The sequence below is a fragment of the Saccopteryx leptura genome, chromosome 1, assembly GCF_036850995.1.
Source record: "Saccopteryx leptura isolate mSacLep1 chromosome 1, mSacLep1_pri_phased_curated, whole genome shotgun sequence".
Taxonomy (NCBI): Eukaryota; Metazoa; Chordata; class Mammalia; order Chiroptera; family Emballonuridae; genus Saccopteryx; species Saccopteryx leptura.
The window spans coordinates 335,464,517-335,483,302 of record NC_089503.1 but is presented as its reverse complement, the minus strand read 5'-3'; the positions used below and the strand labels follow the sequence as shown (position 1 = coordinate 335,483,302).

The 18,786-nt window shown below is 42.2% G+C and overlaps 1 protein-coding gene across 2 annotated transcripts; it reads left to right on the top strand.

The window, feature by feature from the left end:
- The first annotated feature begins 6,606 nt into the window (after positions 1 to 6,606).
- Positions 6,607 to 18,786, top strand: GJA10 (gap junction protein alpha 10). 2 transcript variants are annotated; one of them, XM_066361325.1, is made up of 3 exons: positions 6,607 to 6,713; positions 7,646 to 9,101; positions 18,689 to 18,786. In XM_066361325.1, exons 2-3 carry the CDS (start codon positions 7,662 to 7,664, stop codon positions 18,725 to 18,727), a joined length of 1,479 nt encoding a protein of 492 aa, XP_066217422.1. In that variant the 5' UTR covers positions 6,607 to 6,713; positions 7,646 to 7,661; the 3' UTR covers positions 18,728 to 18,786. The 2 variants fall into 2 exon arrangements, with proteins under 2 accessions (XP_066217422.1, XP_066217421.1); XM_066361324.1 differs by lacking the exon at positions 18,689 to 18,786 and having other exon boundaries at positions 7,646 to 9,164.

Genomic DNA, 18,786 nt, shown 5'->3' with positions numbered 1-18,786 from the left:
ATGGCATTTCTCCTGGGAAGCCCTTATTTTCTCACTGTAGGTCCCTTGGAGTCTCTTTAGCAGATGGGATGAGGGACATGACCCAGATGTGCTTTTCTCTTCTGTTGCTACCCTCTATTACAGTTAACTTTAATATTATGTCGGCTTTCACAATCCTAATATTTTACAGCTGCTCTATAGAAAACCAACAACCCTCTGCCATCATCAGGCGAATGACCCGGCATGGTAAATAATGGGACCATTGACTAGCACAAAGGCAGTAGCTAGTGGGACTTTTTCACCCATGTGCATCTTTATCTTTTGCCTTTCTATCCTGGGACATGTATTCCCTCTAAACTTTGTTTTCTTTTGTTTCTCTGAGTGTTTATGGGGCATGAATTTATCAGAGATTCAATATAACTTTTTTTTTTAATTCAGTGAGGAGGGGCAGAGAGACAGACTCCCACATACACCCCAACTGGAATCCACCCAGCAAGCCCACTAGGGAGCGATGCTCTGCTCATCTCGGGTGTTGCTCTGTTGCTCAGCAACTGAGCTCTTAGCGCCCCAGGCAGAATCCATGGAGCCATCCTTAGTGCCCAGGGCCAACTCGTTGCAGTCGAGCCATGGCTGCAGGAGAGGGGGAGAGAGAGAGAGAGAGAGAGAGAGAGAAGCAAGAAGGGGAGGAATGGAGAAGCAGATGGGTTCCTCTCCTGTGTGCCTGGCTGGGAATGGAGCCCGAGAGATCCTCATGCTGGGTCGCCGCTCTGCCATTGAGCCAGTGGGTCAGGGCCCAGTACAACTTTTGGTGAGAGTGAAAGAGGGACATTGAACAAACTTGTTTTCTGTGGCAGTAGTTCTCATCCTTGACTCTGCTAATTCCTGTGGAGACTTTGGGATCTACAATGGGGAGTCCCTCTTTCCCAACAGCAGTGCAGTACTGGGATTACCTTATCAGGACCTTCCAGGTCATTACTGTGAGGTTATGGGAGCGTCGCCTACTCTGGGCCGCTATCACCTGCTTGCTGGAAGTCTTCAAGAGTAAGCAGATTGACACAGCTGTAGGAGATTTTTTTTTTTGTTTTGTTTTTGTTTTTTTTGTTTTTACAGAGGCAGAGTTAGACAGGGACAGACAGAAAGGAACGGAGAGAGATGAGAAGCATCAATCATCAGTTTCTTGTTGCGCGTTGCGGCTTCTTAGTTGTTCATTGATTGCTTTCTCACATGTGCCTTGACCGTGGGCCTTCAGCAGACCAAGTAACCCCCTGCTGGAGCCAGCAACCTTGGGTCCAAGCTGGTGAGCTCTTTGCTCAAGCCAGATGAGCCCACACTCAAGCTGGCGACCTCGGGGTCTTGAACCTGGGTCCTTCCGCATCCCAGTCCAACGCTCTATCCACTGCGCCACCACCTGGTCAGGTGGTAGGAGATTTTTAAAAACAAACCATATATATGGTTGTGTTTACTTTTACTTTTTTTTTCTAGTCAACACATTTATTTTCTTGAATAGGTAGACATTAACTGCTCGAAGGACTCAGTGTAAAAGTATCCCACCTCTTTCCCAGGATCCCAGTTACCTTTTCTTGAGGCAACTGATAGTAGTTTATTTTATTCCCTTCTGAATTAATCCTTCACATAAATGTTTGATTTTAATGTTTTGACTCTGATGAAGTGCATTTTAGCTATTGAATTCATTACTCTTCAGGTGAATTTTACAATTGAATGTTGAGTGCTTTCTCAGACAATGTACCCAGTACTATACAAATACACATATTAATACATCATTTATTTTACTTCTAGCTAATTCTAACAGTCAATCTGTACTTGAGCCTTGCGTGCCAGGGTAACAGAAATGTAACCTCCTCACCTGTTACCTTGTATTATTCTTTTTTAAAAGTTAATTTTATTTATTTAGAGAGAGAGGAAAGGAGAAACACACTCATTGATTTGTTCCATTTATTTATTTATATTTTATGATTTCAACGAGAGAGAAGGAGAGAGAGAGACAGGAACATTGAGCTGTTCCTGTATGTGCCTGACTGGGGATTGAACTGGCAACCTTTGAGCTTCCAGATGGTGCTCTAACCAACCGAGCTATTCAGCCAGGACCTTGTTTCACTTATTTATGCTTTCTGTGATTATTTTTTTAGACTTTTTATTTATTCATTTTAGAGAGGAAAGAGAGAGAAAGGGAGAGGGGCAGGAAGCATAAACTTCCATATGTTCCTTGACCAGGCAAGCTCAGGGTTTCAAACCAGCGACCTCGGCATTCCAGGTCAGTGCTTTATCCACTGCAACTCCACAGGTCATTTCTCTTTGGCTGATTCTTGTGTGTGTCCTGACTGGGGATCAAACCCCCAACTTAGGCCTGTTAGGATGATGCTCTAACCAACTGACCTACCAGCAAGAGTTCATCCTTTCTTTAAAGTTCTTAGAATAGGCAGATGATACTTAGGAACTATCAATTTTATGACGGACTTTCTACATTTCATATGGAAAAGAGTAAGCTTAGGAATGTGCGGAATAGTTGTGATTTGAAGCCATCATTGGGTTCTAGTGACACCCTTGCTGTCAACGCCTCTAAGATAATGGTAAGTTTGTGTACTTGAGATACGACTAATATAAGACAGTACAAGACTGGGAGTTGGGAGACCTAGTCTTGATCTGCTTTGAGCAAGTTATCTGATCTCTCTGGAATCCAATATAACTTCTAAGTCTTTCAAATTCCTTACTGAAAGAAAGAAATTTTCCTGAGCTGTCTGTTCCAGCCTAATCGAATTGCTAGGACACATAATCTATAGACAAGCACAGCCCCCCCTTTTAGTGGTCTAAAAATGCTTCATCTCTCTTTGAGATGTTTCTTCTTTCAGCATAACATAATTTGCAAGAACAGTTTGGATTTGATTGTCACTCCATTATTACTTGTTCACATTTGATGAAACTATGCTCACCCCAGGCCATCACTGACAAAGTCAGACATGACCCATTGATCTGTGACATTGATTCTCAGAGCAATTAATCAACTGGAAGAAATGCACTGACTCAAATCACTGCAATTATTCACAAATGAAAAAGGGAAATTATTATTCGTTCAGTTTTCATTTCCAAATATGATATACCAGGAGTAGCTTTGGCATAGTGTCAATTAGAAAATAATATTACAAGAGAATTTCAAAGCACCAAAGGACATTTTGACCTCTGAAGAGAACTCGGTTAGACTCCATTGATCAAAATTACTGTGCTCTTTCTGGATTGGACTCTATAAGCAGCTGATCAGAGCCTTTATATTTGCAACCAGCAGCAGCTGTTCTACTAATTAGCCATACATGGTCCAACTTTAAGGTTCTTTGAGTCTGGTTGTTATTTTGTCCACCTATGAGGTAAGTGGTAAATATGTAGATTTTCTTGTTTATGAGAAATATATAAAATTCCTGTGGGGATAGAAAGATAATATCTGAAATAAAATTTAGGAAGGAAGCACCAGTTTATCACAATGGAGACACTAAATTAGTAGTTTATAATGCATAAAAATTCAACAATATTTCTAGGACCTGTAGTCATTTAATGATAAAAAGGTAGTTATTTTTAGGAAACAGGAATATTTGTCTCAAGGATCTGGCTTTTACATCAGTATGTGTGATTGTATTTCTGTGTTTCGTGTGGGCCTAGCTTTCTTTTATTTGCTATTTAAAAGAAATACTTTCCCATTTTAAAGGATATAATGGCAAAAGAAGCATTAATATTTTAATACTTTAGGATTATCAAGTACAGAATAAGTTAATGAAATTAATCAACTTTTCCACCTTAGTGTTTTCATATAAAATAGAAGCTCTATATTTGTTCAAGTGCTAAAGGTATTATTTTTTTTGGTCTGACCTGTGGTGGTACAGCGGATAAAGCTTCCACCTGGAATGCTGAGGTTGCTGGTTCGAAACCCTGGAGGCACATTTGGAAGCTTCCTGCTCCTCCCTCCTTCTCTCTCTCTCTCTTTTCTCTAAAATGAATAAACTTTTTAAAAAGGTATTATTTTTTAATGAAGAGTAATGGCCAGAAATTTTTAAATGAATAATTATGAAAAATGAACTAAACTCATAAGAAAGGATAAAGCTTAGTAAATTATGGTTTCAGTTAATGAGATATAAATGCAAAACTTTTTAATCAAGTTTTTATTTAGAAATACAAAAATAACTTAATTTAAAATTTTTAAACAATTTATAAGTTCATAGAGTAAAATGTAAGTCTCATTAGTACCCCTTTCAAGTTCTGAATCTTTTAAAATTTTATTTAAAAAGTTGTTAATACATATGTATGTACATACAGGTGTAAATTTACATAAATGTATGCATTTTAAAACTTCCTTAGAAGAAAATTCTTTTTCTTTCTGCCTCTCTTTCCTCCTCCAAATGTCCCCTTCCTTTCTTATCACCTCCTACAGACCTCCAGGAATCTATATTAACTTTCTGGTGTGTCACGTTCTTTTGCCCCGTGCTCATATAATCACATACCTATACATCTCATAAGCATATGTATACATGTATGTACATTTACATGATTTTATTTCACTCAGTGATATACGGTTTAACACTGAATCTATGGATCAATTGATTTGAGGAGAATTTGCATCTTAACAAATAGTAATTGAGTGTTTGAATCCTGAGTATGGTATATCACACCACTAATTTATTTAAATAGTCGAATGTGTATGTGTATTTGGCATTGCCAGCTGTTCTCTCCTGGAAGCTCTGTCCTGCTTTGGTTTCAGTGACACGACCCTCAGGTTTCCCCCTTTGCTCTCTTTGGCCATTTCTCATTGTCATCTGTAGACTTTTGTTCCTGTGCTTTTTCTCAGGTTTCTGTCACTAATTCACTTCCCCTTCTTGTTCCTGAGTGCTCTCATCTACCAATTCAATGATTATTCACAAATGTTTAAATGTTAATCTTCAGTTTGTACCTTTTTCTTTGTTGTTGTTGTTGTTCTCTAGACCTAAATGCTTTCTGGACATCTTCACTTAAAATATTTTTAATTTTTAAATTTCAGTTAACATTCAGTATTGCTTAGTTTCAGGTGTACAGCATAGTGGTTAGACAATCATAATTTACAAAGTGCTCCCCTCAATATTTCAAGTACCTACCTGGCACCATACACAGTTATTACAGTGTTATTGACTGTATTCCCTATGCCGCGCCTCACACCCCAGGACTGTTTTGTGACTGCCAATCTGTCCTCCTCAATCCTGTCACCTTTTCACCCAGCCTCCCTGCTCTGGCAGCCACCTGTTTGTTCTCTGTGTCTGAGTTTGTTTCTATTTTCTTTGTTGGTTTATTTTGTTTTTTAGATCCTGCGTATGAGTGAAATCATATGATATTTGCCTTTCTCTTTCTCTGTCTGACTTACTTCACTCAGCATAATGTCCTTTAAGTCCATCCATGCCATCGCAAGTGGGAAGATTTCATTCTTTTTAATAGACAGTTCCACTTCTGCCATTCAGTTTTGCTGTTTAAAAATCCCTATATTTTTTCCAATTATATTGTAATTTCTGCCATCGATGTGCTTTATTTATTTATTTATTTATTTATTTATTTATTTATTTATTTTTGTATTTTTCTGAAGCTGGAAACGGGGAGGCAGCCAGACAGACTCCCGCATGCGCCCGACCGGGATCCACCCGGCACGCCCACCAGGGGGCGATGCTCTGCCGCGACCAGAGTCACTCTAGCGCCTGGGGCAGAGGCCACGGAGCCATCCCCAGCGCCCGGGCCATCCTTTGCTCCAACGAAGCCTCAGCTGCGGGAGGGGAAGAGAGAGACAGAGAGGAAGGAGAGGGGGAGGGGTGGAGAAGCAGATGGGCGCCTCTCCTGTGTGCCCTAGCCGGGAATCAAACCCGGGACTTCCGCACACCAGGCCAACGCTCTACCACTGAGCCAACCGGCCAGGGCCCATCGATGTGCTTTAAAAGCCTTCCTCTGTTTCAAGATTTAAAACATGTTCTTTTACATTTTACTTTAATACTTTTACAGTTTACTTTGTTTTAGATTTAATACTTTATTCTATCTGGAATTTATACAGGGTGAGGCACAAGTAGGTTTAGATTTTTGAGTATGCAAAACAGTTTATTCTTGTATTATTATTTATTATTATATTATGTTCCATACAAACAACTGTAAACCTACTTGTATTTCTCCACACTGTATTTGTGTTTGGAGATAAGTAGGGGAAATATAACAATTTAATGTTTTTTCTCTTGTATTTTTGAGTTGATTTTCATTTGCTTTTTTCATTATTTGTCCATTTTACATGTTAGTGGGAGTCCTTAGTGACTGAGTACTGTGAGGGTTTGGCCAAGTATGCGTTGTTTATTGTTGAATTTTCTGGCATCTAGTAGATGCTAGTAAGATTTTAGTAAATATAGAAGCAATGAATTATAGAAGGAGAAAATAGTTTCATTATTTGTTTTAACCTAATAACATTTTCCTGTTTTTCCTCCATATATTTTATATTTGGAAGTCTGCCACATCTTAGAAGGCTTTAACCTACCAAGTTTTTAACCTCTTTGAACCTTGAAAAACAATTTTTTTTTTTTAGGAAAAACCAAATACCCTACTTATGTCAGCTATGCCTTGATTCTTTTCCAGATCTCAAGCTTGCTAGAGAAGCCATTTCTATTCACTTTTCTTCTAAGTTGGCATAGCTTCCCTGAAAACATGCTCTATGGATGTAATCACATGTTTTATTGGTGGTAATGTTTCTGTATCTTAATCTTTATTGCTATTTCATGCCTGTTTCTGAGGGTTTATTTGGCTGGTTTCTGGGGGTTTTTTTACTTGTACTTTTAGTCTTGCAGTGAGAGCCATGGGTAATACATAATGAGCACCTTTGCTTTTCTGCTGATTATTCCAGTGAGAGGAAATAAGTTTTAAAATGAGAAGACAATTCAATCCGCTATTATTTATTGATTCCTTACATATGCAAAGACCAAAAATGCTATAGAAAGCCCCTCTTTTTCAGTCTGAAAAGTGTGTACTTTATCAGGACTGGAGGAATGGGGGCATAGACACATCCATCACACAAATTTTAGGTTCTGTGCCACAGTAAGACTTATTTAAGATCTTGTAGGATGAATAGTAAGTGGGCATCTCACATGGGTAGCAAATGGGCAAAATTGTGGAATAGATGGAATTATATAAATATGAGGGCCAATGGATATATTAGAGTGACAGTCAACTTCGTGTGGGAGAAAAGAGGATAAGATGGAAATTGGATCAGATTGTGGAGGGTCTTTAGTGTCTTTTAAAATCTGATATTCCTTGAAACTGTTCTATTTCATCAAGCATGGACCATAAATATTAGGGCTGGAAAACTTTTCATAACTTTACTGACATGAAAAAAGAACCTGCCATTTACAAAAAAATATTTTATTTATTGATTTTTTTTTAGAGAGAGGGTGGAGAGATAGAGAGAGAGAAAGGGGAGGAGCAGGAAGCATCAACTTCCATATGTGCCTTGACCAGGCAAGCCCAGGGTTTTGAACTGGCAACCTCAGTGTTCCAGGTCGACGCTTTATCCCACTGCGCCACCACAGGTTAGGCAGAACCTGCCATTTTGATGAGCCTGATTCTTTACACATTACATCTATGGGTACTCTCTAACCTCAGGTTCTCTATATTTCAGACATTAGTCTCTTACCATGGGAGATTGGAACTTATTGGGTGGCGTTCTAGAGGAAGTTCACTCCCACTCAACCATAGTGGGGAAAATCTGGCTGACCATCCTCTTCATTTTCCGAATGTTGGTACTTGGTGTGGCTGCTGAAGATGTCTGGGATGATGAACAGTCAGCATTTGCCTGCAATACTCAGCAGCCGGGTTGCAAAAATATCTGTTATGATGATGCTTTCCCTATCTCTTTGATCAGATTCTGGGTTTTACAGATCATCTTTGTGTCTTCTCCCTCTCTGGTGTACATGGGCCATGCCCTTTATAGACTCAGAGCTTTTGAAAAGGAAAGGCAGAGGAAAAAGTTACACCTTAGGGCCCACATGGAAAACCCAGGAATTGAACTGGAGGAGCAACAAAGAATAGAGAGAGAACTGAGGAGGTTGGAGGAGCAGAAGAGGATTCATAAAGTCCCTCTGAAAGGATGTCTGCTCCGTACTTACGTCTTACACATCTTGACCAGGTCTGTGCTGGAAGTAGGGTTTATGATAGGCCAGTATATTCTCTGTGGGTTTCACATGCACTCCCTCTACAAATGCACTCAACCTCCGTGCCCCAACGCAGTGGACTGCTTTGTATCCAGGCCCACAGAGAAGACCATTTTCATGCTCTTTATGCACAGTATTGCCGCCATCTCTTTGTTCCTTAATGTACTAGAGATATTCCATTTGGGAATCAGGAAAATCATGAGTGTACTTTATCAGAAGTCTGGCAATGAGGACATTGAGGATGAAAGGGACCCTCCATTTAATTTGAAAAAATATTCAGTGTCTCAGCAGTGTATGATTTGTTCACCCTCGCCTGACAGAATCTCTTTACTTCAAGCCAACAATCAGCAACAAGTCATCCAAGTTAATGTGCCAAAGTCCAAAACCTTGTGGAAAATCCCACAGCCCTGCCAACTTGAGGTAGATCCTTGCGATAGTAGAGATGACTGGGCTGCGAAGGATCAGCACAGTGGACAGCTCCATGTCCACAGCCCAAGTCCCTGGAACGACTGTGCTAGGATTCAGCACCTGGGACAGCAACCAGACCATTTCTCCTTCGGCATCCAGACTTCAATGCCCCAGTCCTGGCTAGGTACAACGACGGCTTCTAGGCGCTGCTCATCTTACGCAATAGGAACCTGGGAGCAGTCCCAGGACTTGCAATCCTCAGGGGAGCTTCTCGAAGATTTGCACAGTCACTGTGGAGACAGTGGTGGGAGCGTGAGAGAGAATGGGGTCTGGACAAACAGATCTCGTTCAGGCAGTCGCAAGGCCAGCTTTCTGTCCAGGTTGCTGTCTGAAAAGGAACAGCTGCACAGTGACTCAGGGAGCTCCAGTTCTCGCAACAGCTCTTCCTTGGACTTTCTGCACTGGGAAAACAGCCCCTCGCTTCTGCCTTCAGCCACTGGGCGCAGAACATCAATGGTAAGTAAAGATAGACTGATCAAGAATTATTACAAGAGTTGTTCCACTTTGGCCCCTTCTTAGCCTTGCCTTTCCTCCTTCGTGGTGTGTATATATGTCTGTGTTGAGACAGAGGGAGAGGAAGAGTGGGAGGTTAATTTATGAAGAGTTAAATTAATTCATTCAATACATTCAGTTAAAATCAACTCATAAAATAAACTTAATTGAAAACTTCATAACAATTTGACTTTTAGGTGCTGGGTGTGTTAAGTGGCTCTCTGCCATCAAAGGGCTCAGAACCTAGATGGGAAAGTTAGGTAAATATGTAAATGTGATTAAGTGCATGTTGGGGGGCTGGACATAGAAGGGAGTGATCACTTCTTTATGGATGGGTCAGGAAAAGCTTCATAGTTTTTTTCAATTGCAGCTGGCATGAAATATTATATAGTTTAAGATGTGCAGCATATTGGTTAGACATTTATATAACTTACAAAATGATCACCCCCAATAAATCTAGTACTCACCCGACATCATACATACTTAATACAATATTATTGACTATATCCCCTGTACTCTACTGTACATCCCCGTGACTGTTTGTACCTGCTAATTTTTTTTATTCTTATTCAGTGAGAGGAGAGAAGGCAGAGACAGACTCCCACATGTGCCCCGACCAGGATCCACTCAGCAAATCCACTAGGGGGCAAGGCTCTGCCCATCTGGGTATTGCTCCATTGCTCAGCAACTGAGCTATTTTCAATGCCTGAGGCAGAGGCCATGGAGTGATCCTCAGCACCTGGGGCCAACTCACTCCAATCAAACCATGGCTGCAAGAAGGCAAGAGAGAGAGAGAGAGAGAGAGAGAGAGAGAGAGAGAGAAAGAGAGGGAAGTGAGAGAGGGTGGAGTAGAGAAGTAAATAGGCATCTCTCCTGTGTGCCCTGACTGGGAATTGAACCCAGGACATTCACATGCTGGGCCAACAACACTCTACCACTGAGCCAACCAGCCAGAGCCAGTAACTACTAACTTGTACCTCTTAATCCCTTCACCTTTTCACCCTGGTTCCCCAACCTACCATCTGGTAACCATCCACTTGTTCTCTGTATCTATAAATTTGTTTGTTCTTTTACCTTGTTATTTTAGATTCCACATATAAATCATATGGTATTTGTCTTTCTCTGACTTATATCACTTAGCATAATACGCTCTAGGTTCATCCATGCTGTCACAAGTGGTAAGATTTCCTTCTTTTGTTATGACTAATATCCATCGTATATATGCACCACTTCATAGTTGAAGGGATTTTTGGAATGAGTCTTCAAAGATGTGGTGAGTTTTCCAGACCTAAGAGAACTGGGGTACGTGGAAGAGGCCATCCCAGTGGAGCGAGCAGCACAGATAAAGGCTGAGAGGTATGGCACAGCAGGGGCCTCTGGGGAGTCATGTTTGGCTGGAGCCCAGGGTGGTAGGAGGGCTGTGGAGAGAGGGAAGACAAGAGGGAGCATGAAGGCCTTGAAAGGAGGCAGTGGAGAACTCAAAGGGGATGTGCAGCAGGGGAGGGACTGGGTCAGAGTTGCAGTTTAGAAAGCTCTGTCTTAGTGTGGAAAACAGATCAGAGGAGGGATAAATTGTAACCTTGAGTTGCCCTTGTCTCACTAAAGGAAAGAAGGTGTGCTTCATTGTTTTAATAGCTCTGCCATTTAAAAGTCACATACAAATATTTGGGGATATAGTTCACAAAGACTAAAATCAATATCGTATTGATTTTAATTCTCTTCTCTGAAAAGCCACGATGGAATAAACATTCCATGACCATTTTAACACATACTGGTTATTTCTTGTGGATCATTTTCAATTCCGGGGGAAAAAGAATGACACTTGCTTTACCCATTGTGCTGAATAGCTTTCTTTTTCTTTTTCTTTTTCTGACAGAGAAAGAGAGAGACTCAGAGGGAGGGACAGCTAGGGACAGACAGAAAGGGAGAGAGATGAGAAGCATCAATTCTTTGTTGTAGGACCTTAGTTGTTCATTGATTGCTTTCTCATCTGTGCCTTGACTGGGGGGCTACAGCAGACCAAGTGACCCCTTGCTCAAGCCACATTGGGCTCAAGCCAGTGACCATGGGGTCATGTCTATGATCCCATGTTCAAGCTGGTGACCCTGTGTTGAAGCCGGTGACCTCAGGGTTTCAAACCTGGGTCCTCTGTGTCCCAGTTTGACACTCTGTCCACTGCGCAACCACCTGGTCAGGCTAGCTTTCTTTTATTAAAAAATTCTTCCGACCCTGGCTGGTTGGCTCAGTGGTAGAGTGTTGTTGGCCCAGCGTGTGGATGTCCCAGGTTCAATTCCCAGCCAGGGCACACAGGAGAAGCGCCCATCTGTTTCTCCACTCCTCCCCCTTTCTCTTCTCCTCCCCTCCTGTTGCCAAGGCTCAATTAGTTGCCCTGGGGTATTGATGATTGACTCCATGGCCTCCACCTCAGGCAAGGGAGCCAGTGCCCTGGATGGGCAGAGCATCGCCCCCTAGTGGGCTTGCCAAGTGGATCCCCATCAGGGTGCATGGGGGAATCTGTCTCTGCTTCCCCTCCTCTCAGTAAATTAAAAAAAATTTTTTCTTCCAAGTTTAGAGGGGGAACTTCCCTGTTAGGCTCACACAGTTGAGCTCACACACTTGCTTTTTCTTTTGTTTCATTCTTTGTGTTAATTATCATTGAATCCCTTTAACCAAGTTTTATATCTCTTATGGATTTAGAGATATTATTATATCTCGAGTAAGAATCATCCTACCTAGATTTTCCCTAAAATGCTTCTCTCAAACTGATACTCATTTCTTGTCTGTACCCAGTCAATCTACCTAGGATACTATGTTTAGTATCAACGTATGGGACTTGGGCCCCTAAGCCAAACCACGGCAGAGCTCTCTGGACTTTGGCTGAGTTACAGCCATCTTGGAGCTTTAGAATTATTTTTTCATACCTGGGAACCCATCCAATTCCAATGAAGCCAGAACCTCTGGGGATGGGTGCAGGATCAGTCTTGTTAAACCCCCATGGTGATTGCAATGGGTAGTCAATGTTGAGAACCACTGTTTTAGAGTAACCTTGCCAGTGGCTCCTGCTTCTTATCTGCATTTGTGAAGTCAGTAAGACAGTTTTCGTCATGTTCCCTTTCTTGTAACTCCTTCCATGTGACAGAAGCCTTTGTATTGGCTGAGAATTGAGGGAGAGACAGCAACATTCAATTGAGGTGGATTTTCTTAATTTTTCAGATTATCTTTTGGGAGAAGTTTATCATGCTCAGGAGCCTAGAGCAGCAATTTTCTTTTTTTTTTTTTTTTTTTTTTTTTTTTTTTTTTTTTTTTTCATTTTTCTGAAGCTGGAAACAGGGAGAGACAGTCAGACAGACTCCCTCATGCGCCCGACCGGGATCCACCCGGCACGCCCACCATGGGGCGGCGCTCTGCCCACCAGGGGGCGATGCTCTGCCCATCCTGGGCGTCGCCATATTGCGACCAGAGCCACTCTAGCGCCTGGGGCAGAGGCCGAGGAGCCATCCCCAGCGCCCGGGCCATCTTTGCTCCAATGGAGCCTTGGCTGCGGGAGGGGAAGAGAGAGACAGAGAGGAAAGCGCGGCGGAGGGGTGGAGAAGCAAATGGGCGCTTCTCCTGTGTGCCCTGGCCGGGAATTAGAGCAGCAATTTTCAAACTGGAATGTTGTAAGAATTTTTTTTTTAATTTAACCGAGAGGAGGGGAGATAGACTCCTACATGCACCCCAACTGGGATCCACTCGGTGACCCCCATCTGGGGCCGATGCTCTGCCCATCTGGGGCCATGCTGGCAACTGAGCTATTTTTAGTGCCTGAGAGGTTCCATGGAGTCATCCTCAGGGCCTGGGGCGATGTGCTTGAAACAGTCAAGCCATGGCTGCAGGAGAGGAAAAAAGAGAGAGAGAGAAGGAAGAGGGTATGGTGGAGAAGCAAACGGTCGCTTCTCCTCTGTGCCCTGACTGGGAATCGAACCCAGCACATCCACACGCTGGGCCAATGCTGTACCACTGAGCCACCCAGCCAGGGCACCACAGAATTTTAGCAATTAGTTTATATGTGTTGTGAGATGAAAAAGGTTTAAAATTACTGCCTTAGAGAAAAGAAGATAAGAGGATAGGCCCTCTCTAGTCTTTCTTTTTAAAAACAAAACATTTATTGATTTTTAGTGAGAGGAAGAAAGGAGAGAGAGAGACAGAAATATTGAGCTGTTTCTGTATGTGCCCTGATTGGGGATTGAACTAGCACTTCAGGATGATACTCTAACCAACCAAGTTATCCAGCCGAGGCAAAAGTAATGTTTGAACCTTTTTTTTTTGAGAGAGACAGGAACACTGAGTTGCTCCTGTATGTGCCCTGGTCGGGGAATCGAACTGGCAACATCCACACTCTGGTTTATTTGTTTTTCTTCCTCTTTTTCCTATTTATTATGTTTCTAAGAATTATAAATAATGCCTTTGGCCACAGAGCTCATGGTCACTTTTCCCCAAGACTCTTAAAGAACTGACAGACCACTTCACTTCCCAGAAGGTAGGAAGACTCAGGACTGAGGCCGCAGCTGTCAAATCCAGAGCATTCTGGCTGGGCTGACACAGGGCGCTTCACTTCTTGCAAACAGAAGGATCTCTTATTAGAAATTAATGTGGCAAACAGGATTATGACATCCATTTTTAGTCTACAAACTCTAACCTGCTTTTTACACTGCATTGGGTCCTAAATGTCACAATTTTTAGGTCTCAGTCAAACTTCCCAGCCTCCAGGGCTGTGAGAAATACATTTCTGTGCTTTACATTCCCTGTGTTTGTTGCAGCAGCCCTAACCGAGGGGTGAGAATGCTGTCAGGGAAACTGGCAAGGAAGTTTGTACAGTAGTTCAGGTGGGCAGGAGTGTGGTTTACAGCAGGGGTACCACTGTCAATGGTTTGAAAAAACGGGGGTTTTGTGTGTGTGTGTGTGTGTGTTTTTTTTTTACAATATCTTCTTATTCATTCATTCATTATTCAGTGAGAGGAGGGGAGGCAGAGAGGCAGACTCCCCATGTGCCCTGGCCGGGATCCACCAGGCAAGCCTACTAGGAGGCGATGCTCTGCCCATCTGGGGCATTGCTCTGTTGCTCTTAGCACCTGAGGTGGAGTCCATGGAGTTATCCTCAGCACCTGGGGCCAACTCGCTCCAATCTAGCCATGGCTGCAGGAGGGGAAGAGAGAGAGAGAGAAGTGAGAGAGGGAGGGGTGGAGAAGCAGATGGGCACTTCTCCTGTGTGCTCTGACTGAGAATCGAACCCAGGACATCCACACACAGGGCCAATGCTCTACCACTGAGCCAACTGCCCAGGACCTTCTTACTTATTGTTTTTCATATTCAAGTAATACATGCTCATTGAAAGTAATCAAGCAATACAGAGTAAGATGTGAACCTGACCATGTGAGGGTTCATCTCTTCTCGTTCTTTCACTTGGAGTCAATTCCCACTTCCCTCCTGAAGACAACCGCTGTGAACAGCACGGGGTATGGAGTGTGGCCTTCTTCCTGCCTCGATGCATTCAGGATCTGTCTTTGAGGACAAATAAATGTCTACACATATCAGTTACTTGCTTTTTAAAATATAAATGAGTTCATATTAAGTCTCTGCAATTTGCTTTTGCTCGATTAATGATATGTCTCAGAGATCTTTCTGTGTCAGCATCTACGGAACTGCCTCAGTTTGATAGTAACTCATGCTTTTCCCGAGTGTGGATGAACCATAGAGGCTTGATGACCGTTTAGACATTCTAACTTTCTTTTCTACTGCAATGTTGCGGTGTGTGTTGCATGCGTATGTATTTAACAGGTACCTAGAAATGGAATTATTGGTTTTAGTGAGCATGCATATTTTACATTGTGGTAGATACTGCCAGTTATTGCTCAGGAAGAACGATACCAGCTTATCCTCTCAGCCCTCAGTACATTGCCAATACCAGACGCCATCTCCCCTGTCCTGATCTAACAAACTAAAGATGTCTTCGTATTTTGTTTATTTATTTACGTTTGTTTTTTGTTGTTTTAAAATTTTTCCCTTTGTTTTAGTTTACTTTACTGTGATTACAGGTAAGTTTGTTCATGTGTTTATTGACCATATGTGTTTTTTATCACAAATTATCCTACTGTCAATTAAAAATTATCTATTTTTCTGCTGGAGTACTTGTCCTTGTCCTTCTGTTATTATACGGTGTTATATCAACTCCTTGTCTGTATATCTATCTATCTATCTATCTATCTGTCTTAAAATTTTTTTCTTTTAGTCTACTTTTCTCTTATCTCTGTTTATGGTATTTAATTAAAAAATTTTAAATATACTAAATCTAAAATCTCTGTTACTTTTAGGTTTTTTGACTCATTTGGGAAGGTCTTTTTTTTTTTTTGTATTGTATTTTTCTGAAGCTAGAAATGGGGAGAGACAGACAGACTCCCGCATGCGCCCGACCGGGATCCACCCGGCACGCCCACCAGGGGGCGATGCTCTGCCCACCAGGGGGCGATGCTCTGCACCTCCGGGGCGTCGCTCTGTTGCGACCAGAGCCACTCTAGCGCCTGGGGCAGAGGCCAAGGAGCCATCCCCAGTGCCCGGGCCATCTTTGCTCCAATGAAGCCTCGGCTGCAGGAGGGGAAGAGAGAGACAGAGAGGAAGGAGAGGGGGGGTGGAGAAGCAGATGGGCGCTTCTCCTGTGTGCCCTGGCCGGGAATCGAACCTGGGACTTCTGCACGCCAGGCCGACGCTCTACCACTGAGCCAACCGGCCAGGGCCGGGAAGGTCTTCTTTTATTAGGCTTTTTAAAAAGCGATTTAATCTTATTTATTTTAGAGGTGGGGGAGAGGTAGCGGAAGCAAGTGCCCTCGTATGTGCCTTGACCTGACTCGGCAGGCCCGGGTCTTGGGCCAGCGCCCTCAGCGTCCCAGGTTGGTGTTCTGCCCACTGCGCCACTGCAGGCCAGGGTAGGAAGGTCTTTTTTGACTCAACTTTATTAACAAAGGTTATTATATAGGTGTTTGCAGGATGATTTGTGATAATTTATTGAACTTCTTGACTGAGAAGTTTGACCTAATATGTCAATTATCAAAGCTTTGAAGAAAAGATACACTTTAGTAAAGAACTGATTATAGTCTAGACACTACCATGGGCTTACTCACTTCAACCCTGTGATTGATTACCATTTTACTAAAACGGATTGATCCATTTTACCAATAAGGAAATAGATGATTTGTCCAAAGTCACACAGGCTGTGGTGAAGCACAGTCCTTGGAACATAGTGAAGACAAAAATGAATATTTACTAGGGAGTGAATGAGCTGGAATTTTACTCCAAACATGTCTGGCTCACCCCAAGCTCCTTCTCCCATAATCCATTGTTGCTTCTTGCTCTCTCTGTATAAGGAAACCGAAATTTAGCATATTTTTAGGATTAAGGCTAGATCACTAAACAAAAAACATTTTGGAACTCTGATAGATGAAAGATGATGTGAAGTTTTATTTGCATTTCTCTGCTACTGGTTTATTTTCAAGAAAATTGCCCATTCAGTTTTTAGTCTTGAATTGCTTGTTCATATCCTTTTACATGTTTTTATGATCATCTTCCATGGATGGATGTACAATTGTTTATTCATTCTGCATGAGTTTCTAAAATTGCCTGTCTTTTTATTTACGGGAGCTCTATGCATTGTACAGTGTGTCTGTAAAGTCATGGTGCACTTTTGGCCGGTCACAGGAACGCAACAAAAGACAATAGAAATGTGAAATCTGCACCAATTAAAAGGAAACCTCTCCCAGTTTCATACCTATTCAGTGCAGTTCGATGTGGGCTCATGCATAGATTTTTTAGGGCTCCTTAGGTAGCTATCCCGTATAGCCTCTACAGACTCGTCACTGACTGATGGCCTACCAGAACGGGGTTTCTCCACCAAACTTCCGGTTTCCTTCGACTGCTTATCCCACCAAGTAATGTTATTTCTATGTGGTGGCGCTTCGTTATAAACTAGCCGATATCCACGTTGCACTTTGGTCACGGATTCTAATATAGCGAGCCACAGAACACACTGAACTTTCCTCTGTACCGTCCACATCTCGACTGGCATGGCCGTGGGCTGCTCTGCTGTATGCACGGTGTTACGTCATCATCTGCACATGCGCACATGCTGCCACATCATCCTACAGAAACTGGGAAGGTTTTCCTTTTATTTGGTGCAGATTTCACATTTCTATCGTCTTTTTTTTTTTTTATAAATTTTTATTAATTTTTTTTTTTATATAATTTTATTTTTTTAATGGGGTGACATCAATAAATCAGGATACATATATTCAAAGATAACAAGTCCAGGTTATCTTGTCGTTCAATTATGTTGCATACCCACCACCCAAAGTCAGATTGTCCTCTGTCACCTTCTATCTTGTTTTCTTTGTGCCCCTCCCCACCCCCTATCCCTCTCCCATTCCCCCCTCCCCCCCCCCGTAACCACCACACTGTTATAAATGTCTCTTAGTTTCACTATTATGTCCCACCTACGTATGGAATAATACAGTTCCTGTTTTTTTCTGATTTACTTATTTCGCTTCGTATCATGTTATCAAGATCCCACCATTTTGCTGTAAATGTTCCGATGTCATCATTTCTTATGGCTGAGTAGTATTCCATAGTGTATATGTGCCACATCTTCTTTATCCAGTCATCTATTGATGGGCTTTTTGGTTGTTTCCATGTCCTGGCCACTGTGAACAATGCTGCAATAAACATGGGGCTGCATGTGTCTTTACGTATCAATGTTTCTGAGTTTTTGGGATATATACCCAGTAGAGGGATTGCTGGGTCATAAGGTAGTTCTATTTTCAGTTTTTTGAGGAACCACCATACTTTCTTCCATAATGGTTGTACTACTTTACATTCCCACCAACAGTGTATGAGGGTTCCTTTTTCTCCACAGCCTCTCCAACATTTGCTATTACCTGTCTATCGTCTTTTGTTGCTTTCCTGTGACCGGTCATAAGTGCACCATGACTTTACGGACACACTGTATATAGCAATGCTTTGTTATATTTTCTCACAGCCTCTTGCTTATCTTTTAACCTTGCAGTGTCTATCTTAATATGAACGTTTTGGGGTTTTATCTATAAAGTTAAGCTGGCAAAAAAAAAAAAAAGGAACATTCCACATTTGAATCAGTTTTCCCTTCCACATATTATATACAATGTCAAAAATCTGGCCTATTGTAGAGTGCACAAAGATGGCGCTTAGGAAAAGCTGGCTTTCTAGCTTGAGACTTGGATTTTCGATCAAACAACAGCTGGAGAAGGCGAAAGAGAAGGAGAAGGAGATGGCAGGTGGGCCTCAGCTTTTCTGCAGGGCGCTGTCAGGCAGCAGACCCCCTAACTGATGCTCATTTCTGGGGCCGCGTTGGGAGGACTGTTGCAGTCTTCTGCAATAGGCGTTGACTGGACCCTTGATATTGGTGATGTATGTTGAGTCCCAGGTGGATGAGCAGGACTGATTTTTACAAGCCATTTGAGTCTATTTTGTTTGTTTCCTGTCTCTTTCAGAACACCCTTCTAGAACTTTCATCTATTATGAAAAAATAATTCAGGTGTTGGGCCAGAAAATAGGACCTAGGAGCCACTGGCATCCACAGGAGAAAAGC

What these genes read in the sequence shown, in the direction of transcription:
- GJA10 (XM_066361324.1), top strand. Translation starts at nt 7,662, where the DNA reads ATGGGAGATTGGAACTTATTGGGTGGCGTTCTAGAGGAAGTTCACTCC.